Here is a 16,869-nt window from a genome sequence, read left to right as displayed (position 1 = left end):
TTATGATACTGATAGGGTTGCAATATTGTTGCATGAGTCATATATGCCCGACTTGACTATGCTTCAGGCACATCATTTCCTGCAAGCATCAGAGTGTGTTACTTCTTTTTCGTCAATTGATATGTTCAAATCGACATTACCTAAACCAACAATTCTCAGTTCGATCGATGTTTGCTTGCGAGAACACAGTAACAAAGTTAAGAGCTTGCTTGCTCTATTCCTTCAATCTTATTGCAAAAGGCTTGGAAACTCAAAAAGGGTCTCTGTTTGGTTTTGGTCCTGCTGCAAATGAGGACACAGGATCATCATCATAATCCATCGTCGGTTTGTTCCCCATTAGTGGGGGTGGCCGATTGTTTCCGCGCAGCAATTGTTTTAATCCCTCTTCTCCATTTCACCCTGTCCCTTGCATCTTCCTCCTTCAGTCCGACTTTTTTAAATTCATCCTTCACTTGTTGTTTCCACGTTCTTCTTGGACGACCGCGTTTCCTCTTCCCATCCACCTTTAGATCTAGTGCCTTTCTAAGAAAACTTCCTTCCTCCCTCCTTATCACATGTCCATACCATCTTACTCCATTTGCCCTTGCCAGTTGGTCTATGGTCTCTCTCATCTCTAGCATATCCAACAATTCTTCAGTCCTTTTTTCCCTTCTCGTTTTCACCCCACACATTGCTCTCACCATTGATCTTTCCGTTCTTCTCAGGATTGCCAGTTCACTCTCTCTCAATATCCATGTCTCGCTACCATATAGCATTGCAGGCCGCACACAGCTCCGATATACTTTCCCTTTCATCCTTAGTGAGAATTTTCTGCCATACAACATTTCCCCACATTCCCTGAACTTTGCCCAGCCCAATCTTGCCCTTGTTGTCACCGCTGCTTCACATCCACCACTTCCATTTATCCGATCACCCAGATAACAGAAGTCTGTCACTGTTTCGATGCCATGGCAGAACTCATCATCATGGCCTTCCACTTCATTCCTTCCTTTACTGCATTTCCCACAGACAAAACACTTCGCCAATCTTGTTGCGGCTCTCTTGACATTAGCACATCTTGCGTGTACCCACTTTCCACATTCCTTGCATTGCATTGAATTTCTCATCACTCTCTTGCCACATATTCCACAGGGATCTACTTTGCTCTCAACAACTGTTCCTTCTGCTCCACTCACCATCACTTTTGTTTTTTCAAGATTCACCTTCATACCCTTGGTTTCAAATGCTTCTTTCCATTTCTCAAACTTTCTCCCCAGTCCCTCCATACTATTACTTGTCAAGACCAGGTCGTCTGCATACAAAATTTCACTCAATAAGCCCTCCCTCACTCCTTCAGTTACAACGTCAACCACAATAGCAAATATCAGAGGTGACAAAACTGATCCTTGGTGTACACCAACCTTCACAAAATCGCTGTTGAAAATTGGATCGGCAAGTGATGATGTCCTACAGAAACTGGATAATCTGCCAGTTCATAACCTGGGTGAAGAACGTAGTGTCGGATTAGTGAACTACAAGATAAATATTTATGGTAAAAGAAATCTTGATACAGTCTCCAGAAGTGTAGTTCTCAATAAAAGCATGGATTTACTTGAAAATATTCAGAAGATTGACAAAAAGAAATGGGAAAAACCAGTACAAGACAGCAAGGAAAGACTGCAATGGAATGAAAAATGAAAGCTTATGAAGAAAAAGGTTACTCTGAAAAAGAAGCTCTTGATATCAGAGCAAAGTGAACTTGCTGATTTAAATTTCCTGAAAGCGCAAAATCCACCAGGGCCTTTTACCACTTCTGAGGAAGTGACTGCTTGCCTTCAAAGTGATGCTGTAACAGATCACATAAAGAACAAAAGACTTTGCACTGAAGTTCGCTATGCAAAGAAGACATGCCTCTTCCTAAAATCAAGTGCTTCAATATTCTGACTGAAACGACACTGTAAAAATTCCAGATTTGAAGACTATGCTAACAACCTTATCAGCTAGTTAGATAATTCATGTTCATGTGCAACTATAACAATGTCAGACCTCCAAAGTGTGCTTTCTGCTATTCATTTGCTTACAGAGGCAAATTCAAGTTCCACATCAAATGACCAGGAATCTGATTCTGCAGCACCAGCCTATCAAGTTGGTAAGTTCGCAGCTGCCATCTGGATTGAAGGAAGCGAATAACACTGGTACCTTGCTAACATTCTTGAAGTTGTGAATGATGATGCCTTATACTACTTACATACTTCAAGAAGGTTGGCAACAGTAGAGATGGAGAAATATGGATTCCCCTGAAGATCCTGAACTTCTTGTTACTGATACTTATCAGATCATTCATAATAGCTTGGATGTGTCGACTTGTGTCGTATGTCAGATCTGCCCGAATCAAATGTTGTGTTTCAAATGAAACAGTTCAACTATTGAATGAAGCTCTTAATGAAAAGATAAAAAAAACACTAACTAATTTGATATCTGGAACTACACAATACTTCCATAACATTGGATCTTTGAAACATAACTATTATTATTATTTATTTGCGTCAGACAAAGCTGTCCATATCCAAAACAACAAAATAATACACAAGCTGCAAATGCACAAACAAACAAACTATCATTTAATATTACATAGCATCCTGTTCTTATTATTTTATCAGTATACACTATATCGTACTGAATATATATAATACGTCGCATTGGTAACTGACACGTACATATATTTATATTTCAAAAGAGCAAACATGGGCAAGAAAATTGAAAATGCTTTATAATGACTATCTGTATGCCTATATTTCAATTTTTACGACATTACCGAAAACGTCTCTTTTAAACGTAATGACGTCATATACATAATCAATCAATTTTCTACAACTAGACATGCATATGATTCATTTGAAAGTACTAACTCGAATCATAACGCTTTAAACAAAAAATTATCTCGGTTTCAAACTTAGTAAGGTAAAATTTTGAATTTCATATAATCACGATAGACCAAATAGGCCGTTTTGGGCCAAAATGGGCCTATCCATACACCTGACACGTCTGAAACTGTTACATTCCTATCTTAACTTTTCAAAACGAAACTTTTGAGGCTGGTCCCAGCCTTCTATTACAACCGGTTCAAATTCTAGGTATCAAATCCCATGTATTTTGACAATCGCTCATAAAACACCCCGGTAGCGGGGAGTTTCCAAAGGGGCAATCCAAAATTTTTTTGATAATATGTTTTTTTATTCCCAGTGGCATAATTTTGGGGGGTACTCAGAGTTTGTACTTAAAATTCGTATTTTAACATACCCCCCTACTTTTAGGCTTTGCCTTGAAGTACGGTACCTGGCGCAAGAACATTACCTAAGTCGGCACTCTTATAATTGCATTACGTGATGCCCCCCTCCCCCCGATTGTTCCTCGACCTGACGACGTTTAGTCTTCTCTCAGTTTTTTTTTTTGCATGGCACGGCGTTTGTCGAATAGTGACGGTGCGTGTCGAGCAACGTCGTCGCCGAAAAAAGCAAAAATCGCAGCCCTGGTAATATGTAACACGACTTGGATTTTTGTCTGACACAAACAAAGAAATAAAAAGTGAAAAAATGTATTGTGTTTCTTTGTAGTGTAGCTGTGTGGATAACAGTTCAGTTCATTTATTTATTTGTCACAAACACAAACATGAAAAGAATACAAAGTATACAATAATAACACAGGTTAACAAAATTTGAAAAAAAAATTTAATTGAGAATGGGAGTAACTTTTCTTAGACCACAATTTGCTGCTGATTTCAAATCTGGCGCTAGTTTCGCTCTAGCACATCAAGTTTTAAAGTTATTGATCTGAAAATTTTTGACCAGAAACGTCAATATTGCGTTCAAATACCGATTTTGCCGCTACAATTTTCAAATTTAGATTAGCTTCAGAGAGCAAAGTGTTTCAGATTTGTGCATTGCTTTCACAGATTCAACACTATTTAGTTGCATATGTATGCATACTAGACACTAGAGTGCAAAAAATGCCTCTTAAACCTTGTCTGAGGTACTAAATACTTGAGCTAGCACAATACTGAAGTGTCAGGTTTTTAAGCTCCCTGTATTATATTACAAAAACACAAGAAAAACGTTCAGCATGATACCAAAGATAGTGTTTAAAATGTTGCAATGACACTTAGACATTGCTGCATTAAAATCGCTGGGCATAGGTGTACATGTTGGATCATCGCGATGCAGCATCCTGCAGTAATCACCCATCATCCTTTCGTTCCAGAACCCTTGATAGCGTGCTTTCATGCTTTGGATAGCTTGGTGAAACCTTTCACCTTGTTCATCACTTACTGCACCAAGGTTCTCAGGGAAAAAGTCCAGTTGGGAATGAAGAAAATGAATCTTGAGGGACATGCGGCAGCCCATGTCATTGTAAGTTGAGAGCAACCTTTCAACACCTTTTCTGAAGGAAGCAGCCTTGAAATTTCCCAAAAAGTTAAAGCATAACCATTTAAAGGATTGCCATGCTCGACATTCTGATGAAGTGAGTGATTTTTCAAAGTCAGTATCTTTTAAAACTTCTCGAATCTGTGGACCAACAAATATTCCTTCTTCAAGCTATGCATGACTTAGTTTTGGAAATTTCTTACAGAGGTACAGAAAACAGTTTGAATTTAATTTGCCCATTGCTTTCACAAAATTCTTACCGAGTATGCTATGGAAATGGATGGCTTTTCATTTCCGTTATGTAAAAGAACAGCTTTCAGGCTTCTTTTCGAGGAATCAATGAAAACTCGCTACTCATGAGGATTGTGAACTTCTCCCAATTTGTGAAAAAGTTCTTCAATATCATGACAAAAGCACAGGGGCCATCAACTTTAAACAAAGCAGCGAGGTCTTTGTTTCGTTTTCTGTAATGGCTCACTACAACACCTTCCTCAACCAGATTTCGCTCTTTTAATCTTGACGCAAGGATTTCTGACTTTTGCTTTGAAAGGCCAAGGTCTCTAATCAAATCATTGAGGTGCTCCTGGGAAAATAACTGTGGCCTGCCTTCTTCTTCTTCTTGATACTCAGAACTTGTTGATGAAAGTTCACTTAATGAAGCGACGTCATCACCATCATTTTCAATGGAATGTAGGCCTCCCTGTGGAGGTAAAGGTGGCGACATGGTTTCATCATGAGGAACCGGCCGGCGAGCAGATTCCAAGTTTGGATAAGTTATTTTGTCCCTTTGCTTGATTATGACGTACCATTGTTTTATTGTTTATATGATTGTTTTATTATGACGTCATACTTAATTTGCGAATAAAAAAACTGCTTTACTTGCCTGTAAATGTGGCATGTCTTCAAAATTTTAAAATTGGAATATCTAGAAAACATGATGTGCTAGGAAAAAAATAAAGACATTTTTGAAATCAGCGAACAAAATGCTTCTAGAATCAATCAATCACAAGCTCGATTAAAATTGGCTGTTGACCAGTGTAATCGGTTGTGTGTCATATGACGAGGAGACTGCGAAAAGACCAAACGGTCATCTAGTCAGCAGCCACCTCAAGCTTGGTGATGTAGGCCTAAATAACATATATACAGTAAATACACAAACACACATACAAAAAAAGAAAATCAAGCATTTGGTGATACAGATACACATGTTTTCATTATGCAAAAGAGAAAAAAAAAAAAGCAAACAAACTAAGCAGGTTTACCGTGCTACTGAATGAATTAATTGTGAGTGGAGTTTAAGAGATATCAATCGACAATTTTAATCAGTAAAAAAGATAAAAAGCAACGTATACCAAAGAGATGAGCAAATAGAATAATGTAATTATATAGACAAAACAGTTATTATTCAACAGTGGCGTTTAAATCAAGAAGGTAGTGTTTAAAGTTTCTTTTAAAAGAAGTTGGAGAAAGACCTTTGAGATCACCTGGGACCTCATGCCACACTTTAGGACCCCTTATTAACATCTGCCTTTTACCTAATTCAGTACGCACCCTTGAAACAAAATAGTTACTGCTGGATGATTGGCGCGTATTGTGTGAGTGGCATTCAGATAGTCTGTGGAAGATATTACATTCCGTTTCTGGTAATAGATTTAAATGGACTCTGTGCATGTATTTTGCTATCTCTAGTTTATAAATTTCTTGTATATTTAACAGCTGTAGTTTTTGAAAGAGTTGCAATGTGTGAGCTGTATAGTTGCTGAATGTCATGGCTCTAACAACTCTTTTATGCAGCTTAAATAAATGATCCAGCGCATTGTCACAAGCTCCACCCCAGCTGGATATGCAGTATTGAAGATGAGAATATATAAGACTGTAATACACAGTCTTCAGTGTGTTAGTATCCACATAATTTCTAAGTTGAAGAATGGCCCAGGAGCCTCTAGCAAGTTTTTTACAAACATTTTGAATGTGACATTTCCAGTTGAGAGAGTCATCAATTAATACACCAAGATATTTAATACACTTTTTTTTTTGCAATGTAATTCCGTTTATCGTAACGTGCATCCTTACATCGAGCTTTTGTTTAGTTAGTATCATGTACTCAGTTTTGTTGTAGTTAATGGAGAGCTTGTTCATTTTCATCCAGTTGTCAATTTTGATTAATTCTGTATTGACGTTTTGTTCTAGAGAAGAAAGATTTTTGTTGGACATAGTTAAATTGGTGTCATCAGCAAAAAGGCTCACCTGGAAAGAAGAAATGGAAGGAAGATCGTTTATGTAAATAATGAATAACAACGGTCCAATAGTGGAACCCTGTGGAACACCACATGTTACACTGCGCAGACCTGATGCCATACCATTAATTATTGTGTATTGCTTTCTGTGTGTGAGATAACTTTCTAATAGTTTCAAAGGTAGTCCACGTATTCCATATCTTTGTAATTTCTTGATTAGGATATCATGATTTACTGTATCAAATGCTTTTGCAAGGTCAAGAAATATTGAACAAGTTATGTTTTTTTTATCTATATTTGAAATAAATTCATCGTATATGTGAGAGACAGCGAGTGAGGTAGAATGACCACTCCTGAAACCATGTTGACATGAAGTCAGAAGATCTGATTTGTCAAAATAACTGTAAATCCGTTCATAGAGGCATTTTTCAAATATTTTAGAAATTGGGGAGAGAAGTGATATAGGTCTATAATTTTTACAGGTTTCAAATGAACCAGACTTGTGAACTGGTACAATTTGAGCTACTTTAAGCTGGTCTGGATACGTGGTTTGTACAATACATTCATTAAATAAGGTAGTTAAGATTGGAGAAATGATTGGAGAGGACATTTTTAAAAACTTAATTGGTATTCCATGCATCCCAGTGCTTTTATTTGCATTCAAGTTTTTTAAATGTTTTGATACTTCTTCTGTGGTAATAGGTTTAAGAAAAAATGTTTTAGGGTGGTTAGGAATAACTGAGACAGGGTCATGATAACAATCTTGAGATGAAGCAGAAATTTTTGATGCCATTTTATTGCCTATGTTAGCAAAGTATTCATTAAACGAGTTTGCAATAGCAGTAGAATCAGAGATGATTTCATCATCTTCCTTCTTGATACTTGTAGGTGTATGTAGTTTACAACTTTTTTTAAATTTTGTTATGTCATTTATTGTTTGCCATAGCTTAGATGTGTTATGATGAGTGCTATGAATTAATTTGCTATAATGCATTTTTTTAGCTTGTTCTTTAATATGTGTTAGTTTGTTTCCGTACACTCTGTATTCATTTAATGCTTCGATAGTGTTTACTTTTAACCTTGACTGAAATAGTTTGTTTTTGTGCTTAATAGACACCAAGATTGCTTTAGTAATCCAAGGTTTTCCTGTTAATTTTTTTTCTTTACGGGTACGTTTCCTTAGTGGTGCATGCTTTTGTAAGACTGTTTCAAATATACTAATGAATTTGCTCATAGAGGTATTTACAGAAGTGCAATTAATATCAGTCATTTTTTTCAGATTTTCATCAAGGTCACACAGAAACACATCAGAGAAGACGGCAAAGCATTGGAGGCGAAGCCCCAGCTCCTTGGATAATCACAAAAAATTGCTTTTCCCTGATGGAAATCTGTTTAAAGAGGCCCAAAAATGTGGCAATGAGGTTATTTTTCTAGAAGCCCGAGGTCTACCTTCAACACCCAGAAGGTCCGGATTTGGACCGCGGTCCGCCAGTTAAGTAGCCCTGTTCTAGGCAGAAAATTTTGTGTTGACCAGTGTAATTATTAGCAAGCAGTAAAATTAGTTTATTAAAACCACTCTTCCAATCTCAGTAACCGGTCCTGCAACAAGAGCCTCTACAAGTACGCAAAACCACAAGGAATAACTTTTCAAGGCTTTGTCAGTCCAAGGATAAAAATTCAAAACCAACCAACCAAACCAAGTGATTGAATAGTAAGGTAACTCACGTGTTTGTACTCTCCAGGTTCAACGTCACTCATGGTCACTATTTTTTTTTAACAATGTTGCGGAAGCCGAACTAATCTATAAACACTTTCAGCAAGTACCGTACCCCTGCACTGAATAAAAGTAAAAAACATAATAGCAGTAATTAACAAATTTGTATCATTCAGAAACCACTATATAATACTTAATTTAAGCAAATCCAACCAAATGAAGTGTTGGGGTCATGTGGCCACTTCTTGAACAAACTCCAGACCGGTGCTCTATCTACGTAAGTATCGGTACTCTTTAACCGGGACCGGGTATGCAGTATACCTAGACTTACCATAATTTCTTGGGCATAATCCGGGACAAACTCAAAACTATGAATGAAATAACTGGACGAAAGGCCAAAGGCCTGAGCTTGGCAAATTTTTATTCCATATTTATAAGCTTTAATAGCCTATTGCATAATAAAGTATTCTACTTAGATTGAATAAAAAATTTTATTACTTTATTTAAAGGAAACTACATGTTAATTTTAGCAACACTAAGTCACAAATCAGACATTTATAGGGGGATGCATTCAGAAACGGGTACCTCTAAATACCCATTGTCAGGCATTGTCGGGCATTGTCAGGCATTGTCAGGCATTGTCAGGCATTGTCGGGCATTGTCGGGCATTGTCAGGCATTGTCAGGCATTGTCGGGCATTGTCGGCTTTTCGGGGGGTTGTGGAGCATTTCTAGGGGTTGTCGAGCATATTCAGGGGTTATCAGGCATTGTAGAGTAACTACCTTCAGGAATTGTTGGGAATTTCCGGGCATTATCGAGGATTGCCAGGCATTATCGATCATTATCAGTGGTTGACTGGTTTGTTGGGCATTATAGAACATTTTCAGGCATTGTCGAACATTTTCAGGGGTTGTCGAGCATTTTCAGGGGTTGTCAGGCATTGTAGAGTAGCTATACTTTCAGGCATTGTCTATAATTTAAAGACATTGTCTAGGATTTCCAGGCATTGTCGATCATTGTCAGTGGTTGACACATTTTTTAGTTATTATAGAACATTTTCAGGCATTGTCGAACATTTTCAGGGGTTGTCAGGCATTGTAGAGTAGCTACTTTCAGGCATTGTTGATAATTTCCAGGCATTGTCGGTGGTTGACAGGTTTGGTAGTCATTATGGAACATTTTCAGGCATTGTCGAACATTTATTTCCAGGCATTGTCGATCATTATCAATGGTTGACAGGCTTATTATGCATTGTCGGAAATTTTCAAGCATTGTCGAACATATTCAGGGGTTGTCGAGCATTTTCAAGTGTCAGGGGTTCTCAGGGGGTACGTCTAAATTCCCATTGTCAGGCATTGTCGGGTATTGTCGGGCATTGTCAGGCATTGTCGGGCATTGTCAGCTATTGTCGTGCATTGTCGGCTTTTTGGGGGGTTGTGGAGCATTTTCAGGGGTTGTCGAGCATTTCTAGGGGTTGTCAGGCATTGTAGAGTAACTACTTTCAGGCATTGTCTATAATTTAAAGGCATTGTCTAGGATTTCCAGGCATTGTCCATCATTATCAGTGGTTGATAGATTTTTTAGTCATTATCGAACATTTTCAGGCATTGTCGAACATTTTCAGGGGCTGTCAAGCATTTTCAGGGGTTGTCAGCCATTGTAGAGAATAGCTACTTTCAGGCATTGTTGATAATTTCCAGGCATTGTCTAGGATTTCCAGGCATTGTCGATCATTATCAGTGGTTTACTGGTTTGGTAGTGATTATGGAACATTTTCAGGCTTTATCAAACATTTATTTTCAGGGTTTGTCGAGCATTTCCAAGGGTTGTCAGCCATTGTAGAGTAGCTACTTTCAGGCATTGTTGGGAATTTTAAGGCATTGTCTAGGATTTCCAGACATTGTTGATCATTATCAATAGTTGACAGGCTTATGAGGCATTGTCGAACATTTTCAGGCATTATCGAACATATTCAGGGGTTGTCAAGCTTTTTCAGGGGTTGCAAGGCACTGTAGAGTAGCTACTTTCAGGCATTGTTGGGAATTTCCAGGCATTGTCTAGGATTTCCAGGCAGTGTCGATCAATATCAGTGATTGACAGGTTTGGTAGTCGTTATAGCACATTTTCAGGCATTGTCGAACATATTCAGGGATTGTTGAGCATTTTCAGGGGTTGTCAGGCATTGTAGTGTAGCTACACTTTCAGGCATTGTTGGGCATTTCAAGGTATTGTCTAGGATTTCCAGGCATTGTTGATCATTATTAGTGGTTGACGGGTTTGTCAGGCATTGTCAAACAGTTTCAGGGGTTGTCTAGCATTTTCAAGGGGAGTCAGGCATTCTAGATTAAAGTACTTTCAGGCATTGTTGGGCATTTCCTAGCATTGTCTAGGATTTCCAGGCATTGTCGATCATTATTGGTTTTTGACACGTTTGTCAGGCATTGTCGAACATTTTCCATGCGCAGCAGAATGATCCCTTTTTATTTTGCGTAGGTTGTAAACGTATTTATGGTACACAGCAACGTTTAAATGACCTGGCTATCATTTCATAAGTACATATTGAGATCATGTGGAAGCCCTCGATCTCATCGAAACCGTAGATGAGTTTGTTTCCAGAAGTCAAACCCGTCGCAAAAAATTTGGATCAAGTTTGTGACTTCATTTCACAAATAGAATGCAAAAACTGTTCAAGCTAGTCTAGCCTATATATCAAGATTGTGTGAAGGGAAAATTGCCAATAGTAGGTATTCAGACATGTAGTAACCAAAACTGTTGTGCACTGTTGTCATTCTATCTTTATAATATATCTTCGTTTTGACCGACATAGGCTATTTAAACCTGAACGAAAGACATTCATTGGGTTGTAGTATTTATTAACCCAGTCCTAAGCATGCGAGGGTTTCGCTGCTTGTCTTCAAAGGTGTTTAGTCAAAGTTACGCAATTACAGCCAAACTACATGGTGCACAAAATGTTGCACGACAATCGCGACATTTGGTTTCTCAAATAGTGCATAACAATCGTTTAGACTGAAAATCGGCAACTTGAAAAATCACTTTCAGGATTAGTGGGAATTCTGATCCCCCTGGAATTACCTTACTTCAGTAAAACATCCACGCCTACGTGTAGGCCAAACTTTTTTTAAATAGGTGTTTTTATTCCAACTTTTCTTGTAAATACTTTTTTGTTTTGTCGGCTGTCAAACTTACAAGAATGCTTGATATGAACAATTCGGTTGCATGTGTTGTAGTGGACTGCAACTACAATTTATTTGAGCATGGTTGCAAAATTTCGATCTGTTAAATCAACCAAACCTCTTTGATAAAGCTTATTCGATTGCAGATTCTGTCAAAATAATAAAATACTTTCGAAATCAACATTTACCTGCAATGTAGGCCTATACCCAGACAATCACTTTATCTGGTTCAGATCTTTACCAGATCGGGTACGGATTTGACCATATCTGGACCAGATAAAGTGGCTGTCCATGTAGGATTAGTCTGTCATAGCAAATCTTCTGCAACACTGGAAATGTCATTGTGCATTGGCTCTCATGCCTGTACCAGGGAACTGGACGAAGAAAAACAAGGCTACTGAACAGGAATACATTAGTTTCTGCGTTTTTTGTTGCACCAGTGACTCGCAAAATCTTGCCGAAGCATCAAAACAATAAATCATAAGACTAGCATTTGCCTAATTTGTCACCTCAAGTGGATTAGAAAAATTTAACAAATTAGGCGAACTGACGAATTATGCAAACAGGTCAAAACTATAACGAATCGTATACATGGCGTATTTATTTGTATTTATAAATGACCTTTTGTTCATTTGGGACCGCACGCGTGTTGATCTAACTAACGAGACTGCGTGAAATAATCTATGTTGCTGTAACTAACAAAGCTGTGACTTTATAGGATTAAGCGAAGGACGAAGTGTGAGACGCGTTCTAAATCCTTACTGTGAAGCAGGTAGAAAATGTGTAAGTTTAGTAAACATTTGAGAAGTGTTAATTTTAAATAGAGCGACATAAAATATAAGAAGTAAATTAAACAGGTTTTTAGCTTTAAAAAAAGCTTCCTCACTTGACAGTAGGCCACGAATCGGAGTTGCGTTTTCTGCGTTTCATTTCAGGATTATAGTCAGAGCGAAGTCAATGCCAAACAAACGATCTAAGCACGTAAGCACTTGAAAGCATTAATCGAATGGCGAATTACCCCAACAAAATGCTTTTCGGAGATATAAATATAGTTGACGAGTTGAGCGAGTTAGACGACGACAAATTAAACGAACTATCATGTAGGCTACTGAAAAAGATAAGAATTCTGCCGGGACCGAATAAAATGTGACGAATAAGGCGAACTGACGAATTAAACGATGACGATTTCTACTTAACGTGATAGGTAGATTTCCTTTGTGAAAGTATTGTAGGCTAATCAAGATTGAAAAAATAATCCAAAAAACTTAATGTGAGATTAAAATAAAAATGGTTTAAAAATAAAATATAAATGTGATAATCATTCGGTGAAATAACAACGAAAATGCAATATACGTAAACAGGTTAGGCCTTCAATATTGAAACACATTTTGCAAAAAGCCAGTTTACGCAGAAAATGTGAACTCAAAGAATTACAGAACAACATTTATAATCAGGCATAGGCTATATCATTCTGCACATGAACTGTCTAAGAACGATAATGACATTTTTCAGGCCTTTTACGTTTTCTCTGCCCTGGCTTTTTACCACATGAATTGGGAGGAGGCACTGTATGCAACCTTCCATCTGTCGAAATGCACGGTTTTTCCGTTTTTGGAGCAAATGCCATGAAGCGTTGAAAATGACTTCTTCGATCTGCCAACGACCAAGAACACCAGTTTTCGTATGACGTTTTATATGTCATATAAGGTTCACGTAAACTATAAGGCCCAAGACCAATCACTGCTTTTTCAATTTCTTTAAATTGTGATGCCACTTGTTCATGAATTACTTGTATTAGGTCAGATAATTTCATTTGTTTCCAATTTGTTTTGATTTTGATTACGTTATTCATGCTTTCAGCGTAGTTGTTGCTCCATTCCATGTCCACTGTATGTCTGTTTTGCCACACTTTGTCTTTCAACAGTGGTAGAAATCTCCCTTTCAAATATGGTGTGACAGTAGAACAGTGCAATGTGCAATATTCCAAAAAATTCTTCTCTTCTTCTTCGTATTCTACGTGATCTTTTGATTGCAATAATGAAAATGCACCATTCAATACTTTATTTCTGTAGAATGTGCCTAAACCAATCTTATCAGCTAAATACTTTTGCAGATTTTGTCTCAAATGGCGACAGCACAACACATGAGTAGCATTTGGAAAAGCATTCAAGATTGCTTGATGCATCGCCCTCTCATCGTCGGTTCCAAATATCAAGCGATCACCTTTCAAAGAAAACTTAAGATACGAAAAAAACTCTGTAAACGTCTGCAAATCAGATTTGGCATGCAGAAACGATGGTCCTAAAAAAAGAGGAGCCTTTCCTGATGTACTTCTCACCACTGACACGTTTTGATATACCGTTGTGGTGAGAAATGTTTTCCCCAAATTATACGTCTTGTCAACACACAATACCACATTTTGGTTGCAGCAAAATCGTTCGATGTCCAAAATTTGATCCTGAACGAACAAAATGATGGAAATTGGCATTCCTTTAGAATGAGATACTTTTTGGACAAATGTATGTGTTTGAGTCATGTCTATGACTTTTAGAATATCGTCGCTGTAATTTTGGCCGTAAACTGTCGGTTTGTAATCAATATTTTTTTTCGTATTATATTTCAAATTATGGAGCTGTTGTAAGTTTCTGGGAACACGAGACATATCATCTGTTTGCATGGCTTCATCATATACATTTTTGGCTGTTTTCAAAGGAACCTGTTTTCGAAAATCGTTAAAGATGTCTGGTTTTACTCTGATGTAGTCATTAGTATTGAGTTTACTATTTCCATGTGGAATATGGCCAGGGGATAAACCGAGATATTCAAATATGCACAGGGTTTGAATGTTACATTCTCCAAAATAGTTCAGCCACGTTACTCTCCGCTTGTAATTACAATCTGCTGCATGAAACGATGTGTATTTTGTCATTTTTACAATTTCGCTCTGGTTTGGCTGTGGATCCATGGTTGTGTATTCATTTTGTGTAGCTTTTCGAAACGAAAACTTATTTTTGAATACATATATCTGTCGTAGGCTATCTTTTTTGTAGAAGGTTGAATAGTAAGACCCTTTTTTCCAACTGCCGCAATCATCATAAAATTGCCGCGTTTGCCCAATTTTTCGTCTTTGGATGTTTTTCATATTTTTTGTCACAAAGTAGATATTTTCTTTTTTGCCCAGTGGAATATTCTCCAATCCTTTAGTTTCCTTGTTACTTAATGTTTCAATAATTTGCCTACTTTCCAGAAACTTGTTGTCTAGTGGTAGACCTTTTTGTTTCTTCTTTGAGTTCAATTGAGGTCCCGATGCCTTAGCGCCTGGTTTCTCATTATTTCTTTGTGGTTGGACATTATCAGGCAAATTCGCATGTTTTTCATCTTCTTCGTCATCATCTAAGTCGGTTGTATTGAAAATTAGGGTTGAAGAACAGCTAGGACTACAAGGTACATTGAAATCGCTGTGGTCACCTTCCAGTAAAGCACTAAAATGATTGGGTATCCAAACGCTTTCTGGCTTGTGTTCGGACACCCTTGTCCATATGAGATAGACAGGCGAAAGAGACGATTGGATGGATGGTGATATTTTTTTGTTTAAAATGCCGTACACGAGATCGCATGGTCCATTACATTTTGGATACACAGAGTATGTGTCCCGCTGTATTGATTCCGCAATAGCTAGAAGGGTCCAAGAAGAAGAATATCCCCCTTCGAGGATACAATCGCGTACAGAAATCCAATAATCGGGAGACACTATCTTAAATGATTTTGCAAACTCATGGTTTTGATACACCTCTGCATTTAATATCATATTTAAACTGCATCTTAGTCGAAGCTCAGTTGATAATGATTCGTTTCCACACATAGCTATAGAAACAGCATTAAACAAACAGTTTCCATCTGGAGTTGTTTTAACTGCTTGTTTTGATTTTAAATGTGGGAGTTGTTCCAAAAGTTTGTTGGTGTAGTCATCCAACTGTAATTTGCTCTTTGATTGACTTTGGCTTGAAAGAATTCTTAAACTTGAAAAGTTCTGCAGCAGGAGATTTTCTCTTTGCGCTCTTTTTATCAACTTGTCTTTGTCACAGAAACCACACTGAAAATAAATGAATTGTTTTTGTAGACATTTTCTTATCACGAACAAAACAAATTCTCATTTTTTAAAATATGTTTGCTGCTTCGAGAAACAACATTCTACTGCAAGATGATCATCGATATTGACGCAAACTCATTCCTCGTTTGCAGTTGCAACACTAAAAGTCTTATGTTTTATTTGAATTATGTCATAAATAGGGGCTTAGACTGCGCTGAAAAACACGAGCGACCTGTATTTTGCACTTTTGTGCATTTGGTACCTACTTGGAGTAGAATACATTCCTACCAATTTAATTTATCAAATTCGCTTTGCTGTGATGAGACACAAAGAAGATACAATCATTAATCAAAGTTCGAATAGAAAGTATAAACTTTAGTCTACTTTAAAACGAAATATTTCCCCGAAAGCTACAAGAATATTTTACTCGGGTGAGTGTTTTATCAACGTTTGTTGGAACTAATTCACAGAAGAGTTGTCAAACGTCCAAGACATAACCTTTTTTAAATTATCAATTATTTCAAAAACGATTCAACCTGAAAATAAAGAAGCAGGTACAAGCATTCAATATTTATATTAAAAGCAGGACGTTCAAACTTTGGATACTAAACAAGCAGTAAATAACGACCTTTAATCCATATTTCCAATCTTGAAAATGATGGAAAATACAAAAAAAAAGTGACCCCGAAAGAAAAAGAATATTTAGGTAAGAGGAAACGAAGCGGTTGCTCTTGAGAAAATTTTCTATAAGCAATTTCGGTCGAATGCTGCGCATTTTCTTACCCTAATGTTGTTTCGTTTTAAAAATAAGATGTAAAGGCTTACACATTTCAAGATATTCTCATTTCTTTTTGCAATACGAGGATTTGTAAGGTATTTTCGGTGGAATGATCGTCATATATCAGCATCTATTCGAAGAATCAAGTCCAGTTGGCTACTGTTGTCTTCTTATTTTTTTTTACTGTTGTATACAGTGGCGTACGCAGAAAGTTTTCATGGGGGACAGAGGTAAAAATTTGCATTAGACCATATTAAGCTATGGTAACTTACATTTACTTCACGGTAGCAACAAAAATAGATTCATGATAGGTCACAAAACGTAGGCTTGTGGTTGTGCTAATGATGAGGGCTACAAGATGGCCGAGCAAGCTTCATTAGCATCTGTTTTTTCGTTACAAATTTGTACATTTGTTAGTTAAGCTAAGTCTCAAGTGGCCAATGCAAAATTATGAAT

General features: G+C 37.3%; 1 protein-coding gene and 1 long non-coding RNA gene across 6 annotated transcripts in view; one reads left to right on the top strand and one right to left on the bottom strand.

Annotated features, from left to right (window-relative positions):
- Nucleotides 1–8,475, bottom strand: part of LOC145771022 (uncharacterized) — a 114,913-nt gene extending 106,438 nt beyond the window's left edge. For all 5 annotated transcript variants that reach the window (XR_014289184.1, XR_014289183.1, XM_082582772.1 and 2 more), the window contains exon 1: nucleotides 8,363–8,475. Coding sequence is in view for 3 of the 5 variants with exons in the window: in XM_082582772.1 (XP_082438898.1) it covers nucleotides 8,363–8,395 (33 nt within the window). In the remaining 2 variants the exon portion in view is untranslated. The remainder of the gene's footprint in view (nucleotides 1–8,362) is intronic.
- Nucleotides 8,476–12,453: 3,978 nt separating this feature from the next.
- Nucleotides 12,454–14,583, top strand: LOC145779306 (uncharacterized). The gene is made up of 2 exons (XR_014290548.1): nucleotides 12,454–13,226; nucleotides 13,659–14,583. It is a non-coding gene; the product is annotated as an uncharacterized LOC145779306 (long non-coding RNA).
- Nucleotides 14,584–16,869: the final 2,286 nt, after the last annotated feature.

The sequence above is a fragment of the Aplidium turbinatum genome, chromosome 1 (assembly GCF_918807975.1).
Source record: "Aplidium turbinatum chromosome 1, kaAplTurb1.1, whole genome shotgun sequence".
NCBI lineage: Eukaryota > Metazoa > Chordata > Ascidiacea > Aplousobranchia > Polyclinidae > Aplidium > Aplidium turbinatum.
The sequence above is the reverse complement of the archived record's forward strand: the minus strand, read 5'-3'. Positions and strand labels throughout refer to the sequence as shown.